The following is a 20,192-nucleotide window of genomic DNA, read 5'->3' as shown; positions in this document are numbered from 1 at the left end:
CAGGTGCAGATGTGTAAAAATGACAATTTGGACTTTTACGGGGGATTTTGTGTGGGAATATTTCTTGACCTGGTGCGATGTTGTCCTGGCCTTCAAGTTGGTATGATGATGACAAGACTCCTGGCAGTAACTTCTCTCAGGCAAAAACAAACAAGCCCCCTTTAAAACTACAAAGTGTCAGTTTTACAAATTAAACAAACAAGATATTCACTGTTACTTAGTGAGCTTTCTGGGTACTAACTGTTTCCCCCTGCTTTCAGTCTTTAAACTAAGCTAACTATCTCCTGGCTCCAAATTCCCATTAAACTCTCAGAGGGAAAGTGGATTATCACCATTTCCCAAAATGTCGAAGTATTCCTTTGATGCACAACTAACCTGTATGGCCAGGTCCTAAGATAGCTCCTCTGAACCATTCTTCCTGACAGTAACATCTTCGGTCAGAAGTCATGTCAGATCAGCCCTCATGAGATATTTCTCAATTTTTCCTTCTTGCATCACATAAGATCATGTAAGATTCATCATATGAGATTGAATTGCATAATTCATAACATTACTCTGTCCTCAGCCTGGGTGACCACTCCTATAAATCCAAATGAATTCACGCTGTCGCTTTGAATCATAGTGGATCTAAATGAAAATTAACTTATAATATAACATATAATAATCTTGCAGTAATAAAAAAATACATCTGACTCTGATTTTCTTTTAGATGCCTGGTTATTTTCCAGTGATGACATGAAAAATGAAAATAGATCACTTTGATTCATCTATGGCGTGTTAAAGAGATGTCTAGGTTTGAGAGGCTTCTGGAAATTATGCTCCTCTGATCATAAATAATATGAATTAAATCAAAGGAACAGTGTTTTCCTGCCTACCAATATCACCTTGTCAACTGCAGACCATTTTCTGTGTCTTGTTTTCTGTTTTTACCTCCTGTTTGTTCCTGCAGCGCAATTACAGTGCTCCACTCAGGCAGTGTGGCTATCATTCATGTGATTACAACACTGTTGCTATGACAACCACGTTTTCCCCATGAGACGGTAGTTCAATGCTGGCAACTGTCTCAGATTGGATCCCCTCTCGTAAATCTCGACCTTGTCCAGTGAGGTAGAGTGAGAATCCGGGGGCTCAGATAAGAGGGACAAAAGGGGGAGCAGGAGGCGGACGTGTGGTGCTACTCACTGGGCGGTGGGTCTCGACATTCCCCTTCTTCCAGCGTGACGTCATCGATGGCGATGTCTCCCTCGATGCCAGGTCCCCGGACACCTTCCAGTACCACCTAGAGAGAGAAAAACAAGTTTCTTTCTTTTTTTTTTTCTTTTTTTTTGGTGTGTGTAGCCTCGATAGACCACAAAGAAAATTAGCACTACTGCGAGATAAAATATAAAAGTAAGTACACAGAGTAATTTAGTTAAATTGCCTCTTATAAAAAATAACAGCAGGTGGCAAACGTTTGTTTCAGTCTTTAATGTCCCAAAATGTAAAACTAAGAATGCTTGTGGTGTTCGAACAGTTAGAAGTGAGAGTGGGAACAAAAAAAGACACAGAAGTGCAGCCAAAACTATAATTACTTTCCACAACTGCAGCCGTAAAAATGATGGAGAATATTGCAGTTCTATATTCGCTACTCACAAAGATTAGGCTTCCTGATGGCATAGCCTGAGTGATATTGCTTTCTCAATAGCAAACAATGTCTATGGATCCCGTCCACTTCTCTGCTTAATATCGAGGTTTGCGAAGTGCTACATCAATATGCAGCCCCCAAGGAAACTGATACTTCACCATACAAACACAGGCAGAGAGGAAAATAAAGGGCAACAGGGGGAAATGCTGCTGCGTATTGGATTGATTAAGTTTTCTGGTCTCACCTGAAAGGACGCTGTCGGATGGATGCTTACTTTGGCCTGCTTCCAGCGGTCACCTTGGTTACCACTTAGCGACCACACGGGACCCTCAGGAGGTTGTCAGGCCTTTCTGCTTTAGGAAGGCATTCAGTGTTCCTGCGTGAAGAGAAGACACACATACAGGTCACTGTACACACACACACTAATATGTTTCAAGTAAACACATAAATGTTTTGCAGTATTTACATTTGTATCTAACTCAGTTGTGTCAAACCCTGAGCGGCGGACCGGTACCGACCTGTACTAGACACAGAACATTCGCTACTGAACACACAGAGCTTAATAATAATTGTATACTGTCATTTTATAGGGCAATATAGACTATTTTTGTGGGGTAATTACCTTTAACTTGGTGCCCTCATTCCTCCCTGCTGTGCTCCCAACAACAATATGCTGCGATTTCTCTAAAGTAGGTCAGTGGTACTCAGGGTAACCAGTCTGCCATCACCACCTTTCAGTGTCTTATTTTTTTTTCTTCTTTTTTGTATGAGGAAATTAAATGAATGAAACAGATTTGCGTGGAGGTCAAATTTCCCAGAAGCACTTGAAATATTTGTTTTGTGGACAAGTGTTGAGTTTTTCTGAAAGTTTCCAGTTTCCAGTTCATATTCTAGCACACTTGCTGCTGGAAGGTATGTTATTAACTCTGGACTGTTTACTCTGTAACTCCCCGCAAGTGACATGTAATGCTCTGAGCCAATTCTGACTGGCTGCTGAGATTCTATTTACAGCAATATTTTTACATTACTCTTTACCAGGTAAAAATAGCATACAATTCAGTGCATTTATTTGATCCCTAGAAAACACTTGTTTTTCATCGTCTTCATTGTCATCATCATACTGTTGTTTTGATGGGATTTTGCAGTTTCTCTGACTGATGTCTGTATCAGTAGGTCTGGTTCTTTGTTGAATAGTGTAACTAAGGAGTGATAGACACACACTGATACATCAGTGTAAGTGTTGCTGAGGGGTAAATTTTGGTTTAACTGTTATACCCACTCATGTCAAGGCTTACTAGTGTTTTGGACATAGTGAATACAAAGAAAATATCAAGTATAAAAACAGCCAAAAAAGTGCAAAAAGGGCTGGGAACTCTGGCTCTACCTGGTCTATCTACTTTAAGGCTGAGTTCAGGATGAGTTAACAGTTAATATAAGATACCACAGGACCACCCACATACAGTAGGGGAGGGTTCCATTGTGAATTCCAGGGTAAAACTCCAAGTAAGAGCCAGACTTTTAAGTTTAATATTCACCTCTGTCTCCTGCATTTCAAATTAATGTATTCTTCTGCATTCGGAGCAGAGCCAACCGGTAGCAAAGGTTAAACTCAGGTCATATGAATTGATACATTTATTAAACTGGGGTTCTGTAAGTGATGATAAATTATTCTCTAGCTCATAATCATCCAAATTAATTATCACTAATAGCCAATGTGTGATGAGAATTTTTGGTGAGTGTAAATACCTTCCCTGTGGAGAACAGTTCTAATTTGCTTTCAGTTTCAAACTATCCCTGCCCAGTCCAGCTGCCTTTTCCCATCTCACCTGCTTTTCCACTGAAACTGCACAGGGAAAACTACTGGATGTCACTGCTGAAACCAGCTCTACATTTGAAAATGCAATATGACAGACCCATTTCAACTGAATTCACATATAAACCTTACAATAACGCAGAAATACTGTCTCTTATTGAGACAGAATAGACTATATACCAGGTCTGAATTATAGACTCTCCTCTTGCCTGGCCTTGGGCTTTGATATAAAGCTGTCAGATGATGACACTGAGTGCAACCACTTTACCCTCCTCTCCAAACACACCAATTGTGTTAGCTTTTTGCCATGCAGCAAAACTCTATGTGTGTGTGTGTGTGTGTGTGTGTGTCTGTGTGTGTGAGAGCAAGCCATCCTTAAGCATTGGCCCAGAGGGAGCAACATCCGAGGACCCCCATCAGTTCGGTATTGACACCATAGTTATGCTCAGTAGGACCACTACTCTGAAGTCGAGCATCACACAAGCATGGTAATCAGCACCTTTGCATTGACACAACTGATGAGAAAAAACAGCAGCGTTAGGGCCGCAACCTTGCTTTTGATGTATCTTTGCCTCAGCGAGGTGCCTCATTACTGTACAGCCCCCTTCAAAAAAAACATCTCTGTGAGGAAACGAGGGGAAGCTATACTGTACGTCCTTCTTCATATTCTCTCATCAGCACAGTATACACTTTCCCCAACGACAGCACAATCTCCAGTGAGAGATGAGCTCTTGTACAGAACATGACCTGCGGTTTCATCTGCCATAGAAGTGTTTAGGATGTAGGAGGATTCTTGCTGAGCTGGCTGGCTTACATTTTCTTTGAACTCACTGCGATGTAGGTGGTTATGTCAGTGTCATCACATCCTGAGCAAAGGCATATGCTGTATATTCTTTGGAGTACCTTTTTTTTTTTTTTTTTTAAAGAAATACCTGTGGCAGACACTTGTGAAATTTAAAAAGATCTGAGAGGAGAAAGATGTGAGTCTGGTGAAAACTGAGAAATAGCCCCTGGAAATTTTCAATTATGTAGTGAGGACGAGAGAGAGAGGGATTGAGGCGCAGTACCACCCTCCTTGCTAATGAAAGGATGACTCCATTGCTTCTCAGAAGGTCAGGCTTAAAACAGACTTGCTTGGTGTGCTTTGCTAGAGACTTAATCCTATAAACAAATGCGACACGGGCTCCAAAGGCAAACTTTGATGTGCTCTTCAGTAATTAAGTGTGACCTTGTCTCAGGTATCCCCCCGCTAGCTAACTACGGAGGAGTTTCTTTGAGCCTGTGCCACTGTTTTCATCAGTGTGTAGGCGAGACTCCTTATCGACTGATTCTGGCCTTCAGCGCTGCTGTGCCACAACTTGACTGTGACTCACCTCAACAGCACAGTCCCAAAGAGTATCAAACTCCAAGCATTTCAAGACGGAGCTGTGCCACTTCTCATGGCTTTGTGACTCACAGCTCTAAATATGAAAGTGCCTTCAACTACTTAAAACAACAAAGTTCTCTCAGATGAGAAAAAAACATACAGTATATGTGAACGTGCATTATTTGGACCATTTGTTATAAGCATTCACTCTCTGGGTAGAAAATATCACAAACCAACATTCCTGAGCTCAGGGGCAAATTTCTCTCACGGCTGGAGAGGCAGAATACTAAATGGAGCGTAGCTATAGAGGATCTGAGCTGGGTTTCAAGTCCTTGACATTTAGCCCATTCATCATAACACGCCACAGTCTGGGCATGGGCTTCACCACAGACGGGGAGGGCAGGGAAGAGAGGGTCTGGCTGGCGATCAATTTGAGCAAATTGGAAATGTCATGGCCTACTCAACCTCGGCAGGGAGCCGGAGGAGCTCTCATCTCCCCGCTGAGTCGCCTTCCAACACCTCTATCCTTACATTCTCTCCACCTCTCCAGATGTTTGGTCCGTCCCCCCCACCTGGACACTTCTACTAAGCCTTTCCACTGAGGACGGCTGAAAAGTAGCCTGGCTAAATTTCAGCCCATGTGGAGTCCTGTTGTCAAAAAAGTTGATTTCCCCATTTGCAGTGTTTTTAGGCTTTTGCTCTTTTTGCTCCTCAGTGATCTGCCACAACCCAAATATAATGGAGGATAATTTAACTTTTGTTATGTGGTAGAGAAGTAGAAAAAAAAAATCCAATTTATTATTCACATTTTCCAGAAACAGTGCTCTGGTTACTCATAATAATCTGTTCAAATTATTCACAATGCCATTTGTGGATTTCATTGAATAACCAGGAGAGCTCACTAGGTGAAGGTCAGTGGTCTTATTTGTCAAAATGTAAAATGTAATGCTTTATAAAAATTCTCAAAGATAAAGCAAGAAAATTTCAAAACACTCGTTCAGACTGAAGTTTGTCTCCTAATGAGAAAAACTGTCTATTGCTCAATGGACTGATCTGTAAGCTTATTGATATTTTCAATGCAAATAAGAGTCATTAAATTTACTTCAGAGAGAATAAAAAAATTGGAGCATAAAAATACATTTTAAAAAATGTATAAGCCAGTCACTAAAAACAAGAAAGAAAGAAAAGAAGAGAAAACTGAGTGGGCTGGAGATAAGCAGCAGGTCCAGCAGACGCTCAGAGTGGAGGGTGGAGATGGTGCTGATGTGACCAATGTCTCACTAGAAAATTGAGGTAAATGCTGCCAAATGCTCACTGTAAACATGTTCTGAAAAGAGAGGAGAGTGTAGCTGAGTGTAGTTGCCAGCCTGCAGTGATTTGCATAGCGTACTGAATGTCAAGTTCAAGTTTAATGAGCAGTGAAATACAACTACTTGTCCCCTCTTTGTGTTTATTCACTATCACTATCACTGTCTTTTCCTTCCTGCGCTGTGTTTTTGTTTTTAAATCTATTTTTTATTCCTTGTATTTATTTTTTGTGAACTAAAACATATCTTTGGTAAAGAAGTATTTTTACTTGAGAGGATATTTTTGTGGTACGCTCTCTCTTCGTCTGTGTCTCAAACAGCTTCTCACTCATCAGGGATGGGTCCTACATGAATACAAAATAATCTGCCAAGGTTTGAACTGTTTTGTTTATTTGGCATCAGAGATTTCTTTATTTTGTGTTATGTCTGTGATCTTCTCAGTGGTTTAAAGTGGGTGGGCCTCAGTTGGTGAATGTGATATCACATACTTCTGCCAATCAGATTTTGAACTCATTTGAATCAGAATCTGATGAGAACTGATGAGTTATTTGGTTACTGTCGAACAAACCACATCAACACAGGCTTCATGAGGCTGATTATCAGAGTTTTTGAGGGTTAAACTGTGAATAAAAAATGCTTAAAGATATTTATTTCCTAAACTTTCACTCTGATTGTTGCTTATTTTGTCATGAATATTGAATTTTAACCCATGTCTTCGGTGGCTTCAAAGCTCCTATGTATAGCATTTTACAAAAAGACACACTGGCGGAGAGTTATGTGCGCTCTTCACTTTGCATGTCAACCTCAAATGCCACGCAAACTGTGCTTCAAGGCTTCTGTGCCTATAATGTCCACACTTGCTTCGCATGTGAACGGACTGCTGAGGACAGGTCACTGGGTTTCTTTTACGGCGCAAATGTCAAAGGTGATGGCCCATAACACAACACACCTGCGTATGAGAGAGGTGCTCATGGTAGTTAAAATGGGAGACATCTGGTGGCTTGGGTAATAACAATAATAATAAACAGTCCAAAATATGATTCAACAACACACAACAGCACAGTGACCAAAGACACACTGGTGCTGTACAGCTGATGGTTTGTACAGTTCCAAAAACAACACAGGACACATCATGCATGAACTATAAAGGACGGTGTGGGAGCTGCAGTGGTTTGAGAGGCATTCAGGTGGATTAAACTGGGTCCATTAATATCTGTAAATGAATGCTGAAGTGCCAGGACTGACCAGAGTTCTTAAACCTTTGGGTTGCCTGAGAACTCGTTTAAAATAGGACAAATCTCGTTTTCATAAAATCTAGAATTACTTTTTTGCTATTAGTGTAAATGCTTTCTACAGCATCAGCTTGTTGTCTAACAAACTGCTCTCAAACCATACCAGCATCCAGGCCCCAAGATACCAAGATGACCCTGCAACCCCATCCAGAGGCACCCCTCACCTACCCTATAGACCTGTGCAATAGCTAATGATACAGGGTGCATCCGAGACCGAGAAATCACCACTAGTGGCCTTCAACATTGTCTGCTGTTTTTGTGCTCAGGTTCCAATCTTGCTCACCACTTCCAAATTCCCAGACACCATGAACAGAATGCACTCAGAGCAAGAGTGCTTGTGGTCGTCTGATTGGGTCCCTGGTGAAGGAAGCCTAAGAGTCAGACGTAACACAGAGTGCTCCTTCAGTCGCTCTGCCATCTTCAAACGGGCCATACAAGTTTGTTATCTACATTCAGAGAGCAATGTAAGAGCCAATGCCCAGGATTAGTGTATACACCTTTGTGGAGGTTTGTTGCAAAAATGAGATATCTTTTTCTTGAAACACCTGACAGCTGCACTTACAGAATTTTAACGTGAAAGCACAAAACTCCCAGGCGCACCTGCCGCGGGGACAAACTCTCTGGAAATTACTGAAATTCCGTTGCTTGCAGGAAAAAGTGCTGTTTCTTTTTCCAAAGTGTAAGTCCTCTCTTTCCTGTCTCAACTATTCTTTCACACTCACACAAAAAACTGAAATCCCCACTGGGAAACACGTGGGTGGTGGACAGCAATTTCAAGAATCTCATCTCATGAGTTTATATCTCAGAGTCACTGCGGGCGTTCCACACATGTTTGATGATAGCCTTTTTTTGATAAATAAAATTTGTTGTGGTGATTCCTCATTGACTGTTTAGTTCCGCACAGATAAGAATGCATCCCCTTCATTTAACAGAGAATTGCTAAAGCAATATAACTATTACTTGAAGATATTTCTGCTGCTTAAGCAACCAAACACACAGAACAGTGACAGATTCTTTAAAGAATGAGATTAATTATTCCTCCTTCATCTATTCCCATGAACTATTGAGCAATGAATTTAATTAAGAGCAATCCTTTCCACAGATTACTTCAAAGAGCAACACAGACGTTTGTAATACAAGCTAAGGATGTAATGAGGCATGTGAGGGATGTGTCTTACCTATGTGTTTTCCATACATGTGGTAGAAGAAGCCGAAGCAGTAGGCAGGAGGGTTGGTGATACCATAAGGGTTTTTAGGTGCTACGTTGAAAAATGGACTCACAAGCCGTGCCTGGTCCCCTTCCTTCCGTGGTCTTGATGTCTCAATGTACATGTAGAAACCTTAAAACACAGGGACACATGTAGTGATGTGTGTATATATACTGGAGGTTACTGCAAGATTTACTTGCAGGTAAAATCATCTTCATATATAAAACATAAAAATATAACAAACTATTCAGATGCTGGAGGACGCAACTTCCTTTACCTTAAGCTGCAGTAGTTTTTCAGGGAGAGATAAGACCACTTTATTTGGAAGTAAAACTGAAGTTGAGCACACCCTGAATTGGTAATAATCCATCCTTGCATGTTAAAATCACATGCACAAAGGTTAAATAGACATTTTCTCAAGTGTCACATTCTCAGAAACTGGGACGGTAGTCAAAATTACAAAAATAAGCCTCAAGTTGCAATAAATAAAAATAATCATTTAAGCTTATTAACAAACAAATATGTCTACTGTATGTAGTTATGTGTTCAGCACAATATATAGAGCTGACTATGCCCCTAAGCTTCTAGGATGTAGGACAAAGTCATTGTGTCTCACTGGGAAACTACAGGCTGTGTTCAGAATCCCATAACTACTTTCTCACTGGCCTCTGATATACAGCAGTTTTTTTTCTCACTGTAAACACTAGGTAAAAGCGAGGCTTCCTTGGTCACGCTCAGCTGCTTTTCCAGCCAGCCTGTGATTGTATGATGGAAATGAAACCTTCCATATCAGAGATAAGGATTCAGGCTTTCTATGAAGGACAGTTCTCTTTTTACTAATAGCAGTAACCTGGGGCAAATCGAGACGATAACAATGGGGCTACATTTATGCTCCCTCGGTCTGACAGTCGTGGACAGCGACGGTGATGGCAGTGAGTCAAACAGTCCTCTGATTGTGTCTGAGCCACATAATCTGAAGCCAATCTGTACCCAGCCACAGGCACAGGGAAGGTAGCTAGTGAGCAGCTCCACGCCCCTCCAGCCAAAATCAAATGGAATATCTCCCTCAGTTGAATCTCATATCAGATAATTATACGCAAAGAGGAATGGGGCTGGTAATGAAATGCTGGACATTTTGAAACCATTAGGTGATTAAAGCCAATGCATTATTTACTGCTTCAGCTGCTACTGGTGCCACAGCACCATAATAGGCACTTACAGTATATTCCACCACAGATAACTTCCATCAGAGGATTTTATATGACTCCTCTGATGGATTCCAGCAAATCCAATTTTGCAAATTCGTTACTTAACTTCTTGAATATGAAATACCTGCACATGTAAGTAACATTGAATACCAAATACTATGCAGATTTCTCTGGTTTAGGTACCCATGGAAACAGCAACAGAAACCCAGTTACAAGATTATCTTGAAAACAAATGGTCAAGGTTGCGCATCGTTAAATTGTGCTGCATCAAGCGATTGGTGACACAATGAGTTTAGCTGAAATCATTTATCATGCAGTAGGAACACTTGAATCTTTCCAACTTACTTCAACATTTCAAAAAGTGTTGATTTTAGTGGCATGTTTGCAAATAAAGCCACAACATAATCAACATGCAATGTTGCTAATTTTATGCCGTGTCATTTAGCAATAACAAGATAATCACACTGTTTGCCTGTGCACCATGGGAACTGCTGTATTCATGCATGGATTACATATGAAATAACAGAGTGGTGTCCATTTAAATGTGTGCACTCAACCAACTTATTTCCAATCCAATGAGCAGGTGCAGTGTTTTCAGAGCCTTACTGACAGCTGGCAAAAATAATCGCTTACTCTTACACCAACTGTGTTTTTTTCCTATTGGTGCATAATTTTACAGTCTGATTGTTCACATAAATCCCCAGCCGAGAAATGTAATTGGACAACTTGCTAACTGGTTGATGACTACTGAAGTTGTTGGTGATTTGTATTTAATTGCTGTTTTATGCACCAGTATGTTACATATATCTACCTATGTATCTATTCTCTACACATACATATTCATGCGCATTGTCATGGGAAGTTGAAGTCTATTCCAGCATGTGTTGGGCAAAAGCAAGGAACAGGTGTTACACATAGACAAACATATTAACACTTTAACTATTGGTAATTTAGAGTTTCAGATTCATTCTCCAGCTCATTTGACATACAACTGGACTGCTGTAAACACAAAGTACTAATTGCCCTGCCATCACAAGTACAAGGCTATATTAAGAAATGATGTGGACCTGTGGCTACTGCATATCTGCTAATCAGACAAACACTTGATGACTCAGCCAATGAATTAATCTGCTGACCCTTTGCTAAGCCCCTGTTGCTACGTGTCGAGCTTTCTGTTCCAGCACAGATACAGTTTACAGTTAAAAGAGAGGCAGAATTACCAAATGAGATTCATGGTATTTTTTTAAACAGTGAGTAGCTGACTGAACAGGGAATTTTGAAATGTAGCCCTATAATATATTGCATAGTAATAAGCTAATGATAAGCTGCTTAGCCGTGGAAGTGATGCCTTTTTTTTTCTTAACTACAGCTATGCTGTGATTGGACAATCACTGCTTGGGGGGAGGGGGGCTAGTGAACAGTCAATTAGACTTTTAGGAATACTTACCCTGCTTAGAACCACTGCGATCACCACTAGGCCCGGTATTAGGTGTATACTTGGTGTCGCGGGTAGCTGCGCTATGCCGTGTCCAATCAAAATCATCATTCTTGTCCTGGGTGAACATGCAGATGGGCTCCTCCTCAAAGCTGCAGTGGAACTCTCCTAGTGAGTGACAGAGCAGAACTGGGCTCTTACATTTACATCATTACAAAGAAAAAAAAAAAAAAAGTGTACACTGCCTAGAAGCTACGGTGCAATATGTGAGCAGTGTGACACCTACTGTATATTTATGAGATTTTCTGGGGTGTGTATGTGTGTGTACGTCTCAGGGGGGGATATACAACAGCCAAGTCCTAATTACACCATGCGATCTGGTGAAAAGACTTTCTAAATTAAGATGTGACCTCTCGCTGACTGTAGTGGAGACGTCACTGAGTGTGTTTTGGTTTGTTTCCTGACAACGGCATGCAGTTTGGTTCAGTTCAAACAGGAAGTCTCAGCAGAGAGAGAGAGAGAGAGCTGCTCCATGGAAACACCCAACAGCGGTGTTACTGGTTATTAGAAGCTATACCATGACAGCCCACTATTGAGGCATGATGGATAGCATTCAATAAACACACTCACATGCACTGCCCCGGTAAATAACATTAAATAACACACAAATCTCATGTGAAAGACATTGGAAACACTGAATCATGATTATTTTAAAGGTATTAATAGTTTTCTAGATGTTGCTTGACACTGTAGAAGTAGTATCACCTGCATGAAAAGTGAAGTTGTTGAACCGCTAATAATCATGAGTAACTTTTTCCCCGATTGCAAATAAAAATGAGGTGATTGTCCTTGAATGTTCTGTAGTGTCTCACTAATAGGACTTCATGCAATCATTTTTTTAAAAATTGACTCCGCCCTCCTGCTTCGCTATCACTCTCCATCTTCTCTGTAGTGGGTGTGCAGGTGGAGATATTGTGTGCCCCCCTTCCTTCTCTCCCCTTCGCCCTCCCCTCTCCTCCGTTGCTCTCCACGCCCACTTGACAGCAATTTTTAAACTACTGGAGTGTGCAGACAGGGAATGAAAGCGTGGGGTTTCGTCACCCCTCAAGAATTTTTTTTTTTAAAAAGAGTAAGCGTTACTCCAACACAAGGTTACGATGGGTCACATGTAGGGGGAATGTCTAACAGTGAATACACTAATGAGGAGTCGGAAATCGCATCGCATGGGGAACTAACCTACTCACTTTAATGAAGGGGTAGAGGCAGGAGCAACAGTGTCAAAACCTCTATTTAATTCATGTAACAAACAAAAGCAAAACACCTAACCAGAGGACATGGTGATGCTGAGCAGTGTCCTCAAAGAGATAGTAAAAAGGAGCATTTAGATTCAGGATGCAGGCATGTGTTCTGATAAATATTCATTGATTTATTAAAACGTAGCTGGGAGCAGTTTGGAGTGGTGACCTTGAGAGGAGCCGAATCTGCAGCTTTTACTCAGGTAATGGAGGTAACATAGACAGAGGTAGAGTGTGGGTGGATGGACCGAGGGAAGGGAGAGGGCAGTGGCGCTGCAAGGCAGAGCGAGGAAGAGAAAAGCATGGAAAAGTGAGAGCGGGAAGAGAAAGAGGTGGAGTGGGAGAGTGGAGGAGGGGGCCAGGTTGCAGGCACTCTTGACTCCTCTCCTCATAGACATGCAGATTTAAATGGAGGTCTAGCTCCCGGCGCTAGACACTGACGCCCCTATCCACTGTGAGCTAAACTAAATGTTTTCGCCTTGTGTGCCTGGGAGAGATGGGAGGATTTGAAGGATAGGCAGATGAAGGAGGGAAGAAGAGGAGGTGTGCAGGTAAGATAGTTTCCTTCAGGGATTTGGATAATGATGTTGGTGATTAGGATGTTTGTTATTATGTTGGCAATGTTTGTGAGAACACCCACCAAAATATATATCTATATAAATAAATAAACCACAATACACAACAGCACACTGCAGCAGAGCAAACAGTGATTAAGTGTGGATTCTCAAGGCGTGAATAATGTGAATTTGTAAAGTTTCAACAATGAAATGCGTCATAAATGGGACTAAACATTAAAGAATACAAACACATACGGCAGAGATGCATGCATAAGTAATGCTCATAAAGCACAAAGCGTGCAAACGTACTCACAGACGCACACAAAACCACATATCTCATGCAAATACAGTATCCAAAATGCACAATGTCCTGCAGAGATTTAAAGCTCTCAGCGTGTCAAATAGCCTGATGCAGGTTACTCTGAATTCCTACAGGGAAGTCTTATTTATCATACTTGATTTAGTTCTACTTAGAAAGATCTTCCAGTGCAATGTGACACGTTGAGAGTCAGATCTCTACGGGATGTACAGTTACTTTGAGTCCCCCCACTGTTCTCACAGACTGTGCTACGACAGACGGAGCTCGCTCTCTGACAAGAAAAGCAAAGTGAGGTTCACATTACTTACTCAGATGTGGGTTGATGGGAGCTGTGAAAGAGAAAGGCCAGGGACAGTCATTAGTACAGAATATAGTGTTTTAGCTGTTAAAAGGAAATGCGCACAGAGGCACACACACACCTGTACAAGCACTCAAACTGTCGCACTTTAAAACACAGTCTGACTGTTGTTGTACGCTCTACTACAGGTTACACACAATACTACACAAGCACATTCACAGTAGCTGTTGCTATTAACCTTTTGTCCTGGTGTCATCTACTGTTTGGTGTCGAGCTAATGAAAGTCTACATGTATAAAACTTTGCTTAGTGTTGTGCTATCATAAAAACAAAATGAAAGAGGCCCATGGGAAGTCTGGAAATATTGCCCTGTGATATTAAAACACTGCAAGCATATTAGGGTGTGTACTCTCCATCTTCCTCAAGCTCTATTGCATTCACAATGTGCAAACTAATAGTAAGTATATAGCTAAACAGGAAACAATGCACTGGCACACAAACAATACAGTGATTATTGAGCAGACAGAAAGAGAGATGTCTGGGATTTGAAGTGGAAAAGGTGACAACAGTCGTTCTCTGCCTGTTATCAAATGTAAAAGACAGAGGGATTAGGAAGACTAGCCTGACCACATTAATAAGCTTATAGCGCAACTGCTTATCATTATTGCCATTTACCGGCAATGCTGATGTTCTTGTCCAAGGTGACTTCCACTTAGAGCACTAAGCCTATTTCACACTTCCATTTAGAAGCCAATAAATCTTAAAAAATGAGTAATAATCATGAGTGTGTCAGCTAATCACTTTCCTGTAACATCCTTGATTCTTTCAATGTTTTTTATAGAAACTTTTGGATCAAACGTTGATGAGTTGAGTCCAGTGAAATCATGCACGGCTTCTTTTGCATTCTGTCCACCTAACCGCGGTTCAATGCCTCCCTCATTGATAATTTAAGAGGCTACTGCCGCAGCAAACACAGAAAGGTCAAGGGTATCACACAGAGTTGCAACGAGCCAGTTAGTCTGCACTTCACTTTTTGCAGAGTAAATACCATTTAACCTGTCAAGAAGATTCATGGGCATTTTCATGATCGATTGCTGACCGGCTGAATAGATGCGATACATCAGCTTTACCACAAAACTACGTTGCTTTGTGATTTATGAAACCTTGCCGTTCATGGGGGGAATTGATTTTAATCCAACCAATTAAATTGAGTAATAACAAATCATTCCTACAAAGGAAAACATGTACTGAAGAGTGGGAAAGTACTGCGGGGCTAGTGGAATCGGTCTTTTTAAGAGCAGAAACTCAAATAGTGATTTCTGTTTATTGTTGTGTGGCTCATAGAAATGTGTGCCCACTTGTTTACTTGCAGTGTTGAGAAAAGAAAGATAAACACAAGGACACACATACATACACACACACACACACACACACAGTGGGAAAGAGAGAGAACAAACTATTGCATTTTCAATTGATTCATATAAAATGTTCAGCGAACTGCACCGCTGCAGCTGAAGCCTGGCTGTGAGTGTAGGGCATGAGTGCGGAAAGAACAGGCTGTACAACCTCTTCATATAAAAGCTTTAATAATCTTTTATGTTACTGATTGTGAAAATACCTGCATCTCGACACTCACTGCTTCCTAGTGAACCTACACTGGACTGCACAGAGTATCACTGCTGCAAAGGAGGAGTTTGCAGAAGGGGAGAAAATCATCTAGGCTTTTACAGAGGAAATGTTTAAGATGACAACTTACAGCCTCAGGCCTGTGAAACGGATGCTGAGTTTTCCGACAAAACTCTATTCTTTCAGCAACCCCTCACACCCCCCCCCTTCTCCTCACCGGCTCTTCCCCTCTCTACCTTCCACTTCTTGTGACTCTCCTCCCCAATCCTGCCCCCTTCCTCCCTCCTTTTTTTCTTACCAAGACTGTGGTCATGAAAATATGTTTCGTTGACTTTTTTTTTTTTTTGTAACCTGCAGCGTGCACAGGCTGACTTGCTGTGCCTTAGTCCAGATGAATGTGTCTGCTCAAGCAGGATCTCTACCCCTACTGAGGAAATCAAGCTGAGCACAGAGCAGCCCAGAGGCTAGTTTACTACTTGCTGTACATGCACATGCATTCTTTAAAACACACACGCACACACACACACACACACAGATAATTGAACTTTCAATTTGGATGACTGTTTAAGATATGGGAAAACAAACAAGGAATTAAATAACTTGAGACTGAGATTGTTATTGTTGAATCAACCACTTTGGAATAAAGCATTCTTTTCAGAAATGTTACAGCATTGTCTTTAAATACTGCTGAAAACAGGAGCAGACCTCAAATGCTCTTCTCAAAATGGCATAGGTGTGAGGAGCCGTCAAGCAAGCTACAAAAGCTTTAAAAAATGTATCTCTTATTTCTTTCTTAATGCCTGCAGCACTCTGCTTTCCCTTTCATAATGATGGAGAATGAAATGTAACTTTGATAAAAACAGTCCCCGTGATCATGGAGTGAATTGAATTCTTTGAAAACTTCTGTTTTGTCATGTACTCAACCCACGTACTGTATTAGGTGCATGTCTGTCTGGCTCCTGGTTTCTACTTTTCCAACTGAGAGGACAAAACAAACTGCTGCTTGATGCATGAGCGCCTTCCATCCAAATTGCCTAATTTTGATTGAAACACAAAGTGAGCTCATTGACCGTCAAAGGACAGTGGTCCGTAGAGGCCGTTTCGGATACAAACACTGACTTCATCTTGGCAGGATTCCCTGCCCACTGGCCTGCGGCTGTTTTACAAAGCAGGAGACAATTCCTCGGCTGCAGCCAAGTGTCCTCATAGACAACAGCAGGCTGGCTTTTTTTTTATATACTGACCTTATATAATCCACACTCTCCAAGATTCCCATCCATCATGTTTAAGGGGTCTGGGTGGGTGCCATGATGTTCCGAGAGAGCCCTGTGATGGCTTCACAGCTCCAACCATCAGTTGGAATAACAACAGTGTGGGTAAATGTAATTCAGCAATCTTCCCCTCATGTCTCCCTGACAAATATAACACAGGCGACATCACACTATTGCGCCTTTCAATCAAATTCTGTTTTAGAGGATGTGCTGCTCTGCACAGGTCCTGCAGTAACACACACAGACCCATGGACACACCCAGGCACAGCCAACCCATGTGCAATGATTTCCTACTTGTTATCCTGTTCTTACATCAGCAAGTGTATGCCACATTGATGCAACAAGTGAATCCTTAATGGACTTCCACATGAATGAGCTTTGCTGTGGTTTAAATGTTTAGCAGAGAACTGAGACAAAAGAAAGGTGTGGGAAAAGAGACACTACTAACTCAAAGATATAACTAATGGAAACCATGATGGGAGTGCCATATTACATCACTTATGAGGTTACTGATGTCTTCTTTGTGATGATGAGTGTTTCACTGTGTTCTCAGGTAAACATCAAGTTGAGACAATGACTGAACAAACAGTCCGACAGGGATTACACTGAACCAACACTGGCCAAATAATAACACCCTGAAACCATAGCTACATCAGGAGTAGAAGACTGTAATTAATGTAAGATTTAGCTGGGTTCTGACTTTGGGACAGGCGTCTTACTGTATTTTTCAATATGAGCTGCATAAAAATGGAATATTGAGAAACAGCAATAGTGCTTTACTGTGCCACAGTGAGGGTTGACAGGAGGATTAAACATTAAATCCTCCGTCTTGGAGGAAACCAGAGAGAGGGAGAAGTGTTATAAGGAACGCCAAACAGATGCCGAGTTTGTCACTGCAGCAAAATTTAAAAGTGTCTTTGGAGCTTGGTGACACAACCATCCTTCATTCTACAGCTGGGGACACTATAACCGCTTTTGTGTTTTCTTGCCAACTCGCAGAAAAGCTGCTACCATCGACTTTATGTGTATCACAGTGATCTCTCAGCCTACTGGGCAATGATGAGAAAACTCACTCATAGTTTGATTTTAAAGGCCTTATATTTATACTTCACAGTACGACAGCTATGTTTACTCTAACAGCTAACAAAGGGTATAATAGTCAGTTTATTTGGTTTGTTGTTTGTTTTTGTGTACACACATCCAGTTTCAGTGTTATGGGAACCAGAAACTACTTAGTGAAAGGCAGGAAGCACCATGTCCACCATTGCACTATAAACATACAAACACACTTAGATGGACAAACACAGACAGACAAATACACTCACATTCAGACCTGAGGGTTATTTGGAGACTCCTGGCCTGTATGTATTTTTGACTGTTGGAGGAGACTACAGCAAACACAAGGACAATGTGCAAACTCCACACTGTGAGAACCACAGCTAAAGGGGGAATTCTCACTCACACCCTTCTTGCTGTGAAGCAGCAGTGCTAACGAATGATGAAAACCATAAACTGGTATAAACTGGATTTAATTGCAGAGCTAGCTGTTTGTTACTTTTTGAGTACCAAACTGCTAGTATGTAATAAAGAATGATAATAACAATATAAGGGTATAAATAAGATAGAGAAATAGGAATAAAAATGATGGAACAAAAATAAATGAAAAAAAAGAAACATATCTAATGATTAAATTGCCAAAGTTTATATTGGCTCTAATGTGTAGGAGGGTTGTGCATTTCTTCAGCAATTTTTGCACACGCTTGTAATTTGCAAATGTGAAGACAGGTGCTTTTTATTTATTTATTTTTTTTTTTTTGCATGTCTGACCATGGAAATTTTGCCAGCTGGGGTAGTAGGAAAGTAAGTAAGAAACCTTACCTTACCTGCTGTCTGTCTAGGTATGTGTCCAGCTTGGACGTCTAAGCAGTAAGTCAGAGACACTCAAACAAACAAGGTTTTTGTTTTCTTTCTATGTTACAGACATATTAATTGTATACAGGTATATACTAATTGTCAGTTTATGTTGCTAGAATAGAAAAAATCAATTTATTTTACTGTGTACACTAACAAGAAATAATACAATGCCTTTTTTGTTTTCTGGGGTGTTCACAAAGCTGTTACCAACACCTGCGATTTCTTTTAGTTTTTTTGCATCTATGAGTAGCTCCTCTGTTTCCTTTGTGCATTGCACTGTGGGAGGGTGCAACAGCTCACCCAGAAATCAGGGTTTTATAGTATGACGCGTTTATGTAAACAAATTTTGTAATGTTTCCATTACATTCCAACACAGGGCATGCTTAAATCCTACTGAGATTTACTGTTATGTATGGCTTTAGGACTTATGTAAGGAAGCTTTGTATTAGCATTAGGACTTGCATCAGCTGATTGGCATTAGATGCTTTATTGATGCTTCACTATCACTGGCTCATTCACCAACTGCTTGGCTACCAGCTGACTAGTGTAATTCAATGATATTCTTTCAGGCTGCCACTATGACAATTCATTATTAATCTGCTCAGTATTCAGCACTCACGCCAAAGTCTTTTTTTTGTTGCAGCTCCCTCCATCACCAAAACCCCTGTATACACTAAATTCTGTGTATTGTTGATTTAACTAATATTTAATGTTCATATATGTGATATTATTTATTTCTAAGTTTGGATTTTCCCTGCAGAATCCTTATTGCTGCTTGGATTCTTTGAGTGTTCCCTCAAATAGCAGCAGGGCATATTTCACCAAATGTAGCTGTATAACCATTTGCTATAAATGGTCAATTCTTTGATGCAAGTGTCTGTGACTCATAAGTTTGCCTGTTCACAATGAAAGTACTTAATTTAGATTAATGTCTTTGGCCAGGTCCAGGTACAATAATAATTAGGTTTCTTTTTCTTTTATGGAAATATTACATTATATTTATATAACACAGATAGAATGAGGCCAAATGTAAACATTAATTATAATCACATATACAATAACATAATTACAAAATCACACACATTCATTTCAGTTCACCATAAACTATTGTGTATACACGTTGTGAAATCTACAACGTGTATAGAAATATCCCAAACGTCCCTGTTCCCCAGTGAAAGTGAAAGGGAAGGAAAGTGATAATGGAGATGATACTGGACTATGTTTCACACGTCACTCAGACTGCCTTACGGGACACGCTCTCTGAGCAGAGTGGATTCGGCTCAGACCTACATTAGCCTGCTGCAGTGACACTATGCTGTGCGTGGGAGAACAGAGCAGCCCTAGAGTGATAATTAGTCCAGTCTCTCGTTGGGCAGGAGATTCACACATCAGCACTGGCTCTCTTCTTTCCCTTTTTTTCCACTTTGTTCCTCTGTATCTCCCTTTTCTCCCTCAGTCCCATCTTGGCTGCCTCTATCTCTCCTTCTGTGCCTCCCTCTGTCTTAATTAGCCTCAGTTCTCTTTACTTCACTTTGATTGGAATCAATTTCATTCAATTCAGCTGAATTCAAGGCTTTGGACAGGCCACACAATATCAAAAACTTCTACAAAAATAACAGCAGAGAAACTTTGTGTGTCTGTTTCTCTTCCTCTCTTCCTC

At 40.9% G+C, this 20,192-nt stretch overlaps 1 protein-coding gene across 1 annotated transcript in view; it reads right to left on the bottom strand.

The window, feature by feature from the left end:
- LOC108896858 (MAM domain-containing glycosylphosphatidylinositol anchor protein 2) overlaps window positions 1-20,192 on the bottom strand; it is a 161,899-nt gene that overhangs the window by 7,645 nt on the left and 134,062 nt on the right. The window contains 6 exon segments of the mRNA XM_051071963.1: window positions 1,183-1,279; window positions 1,869-1,955; window positions 1,957-2,000; window positions 8,581-8,742; window positions 11,266-11,421; window positions 13,733-13,753. Coding sequence (XP_050927920.1) covers window positions 1,183-1,279; window positions 1,869-1,955; window positions 1,957-2,000; window positions 8,581-8,742; window positions 11,266-11,421; window positions 13,733-13,753 — 567 coding nt within the window.

This window comes from Lates calcarifer, linkage group LG7_1 (assembly GCF_001640805.2).
Source record: "Lates calcarifer isolate ASB-BC8 linkage group LG7_1, TLL_Latcal_v3, whole genome shotgun sequence".
In the NCBI taxonomy this organism is placed as follows: Eukaryota; Metazoa; Chordata; class Actinopteri; family Centropomidae; genus Lates; species Lates calcarifer.
Note: the sequence above shows the minus strand (reverse complement) of the source record. Positions and strands in the feature narration are given on the sequence as shown.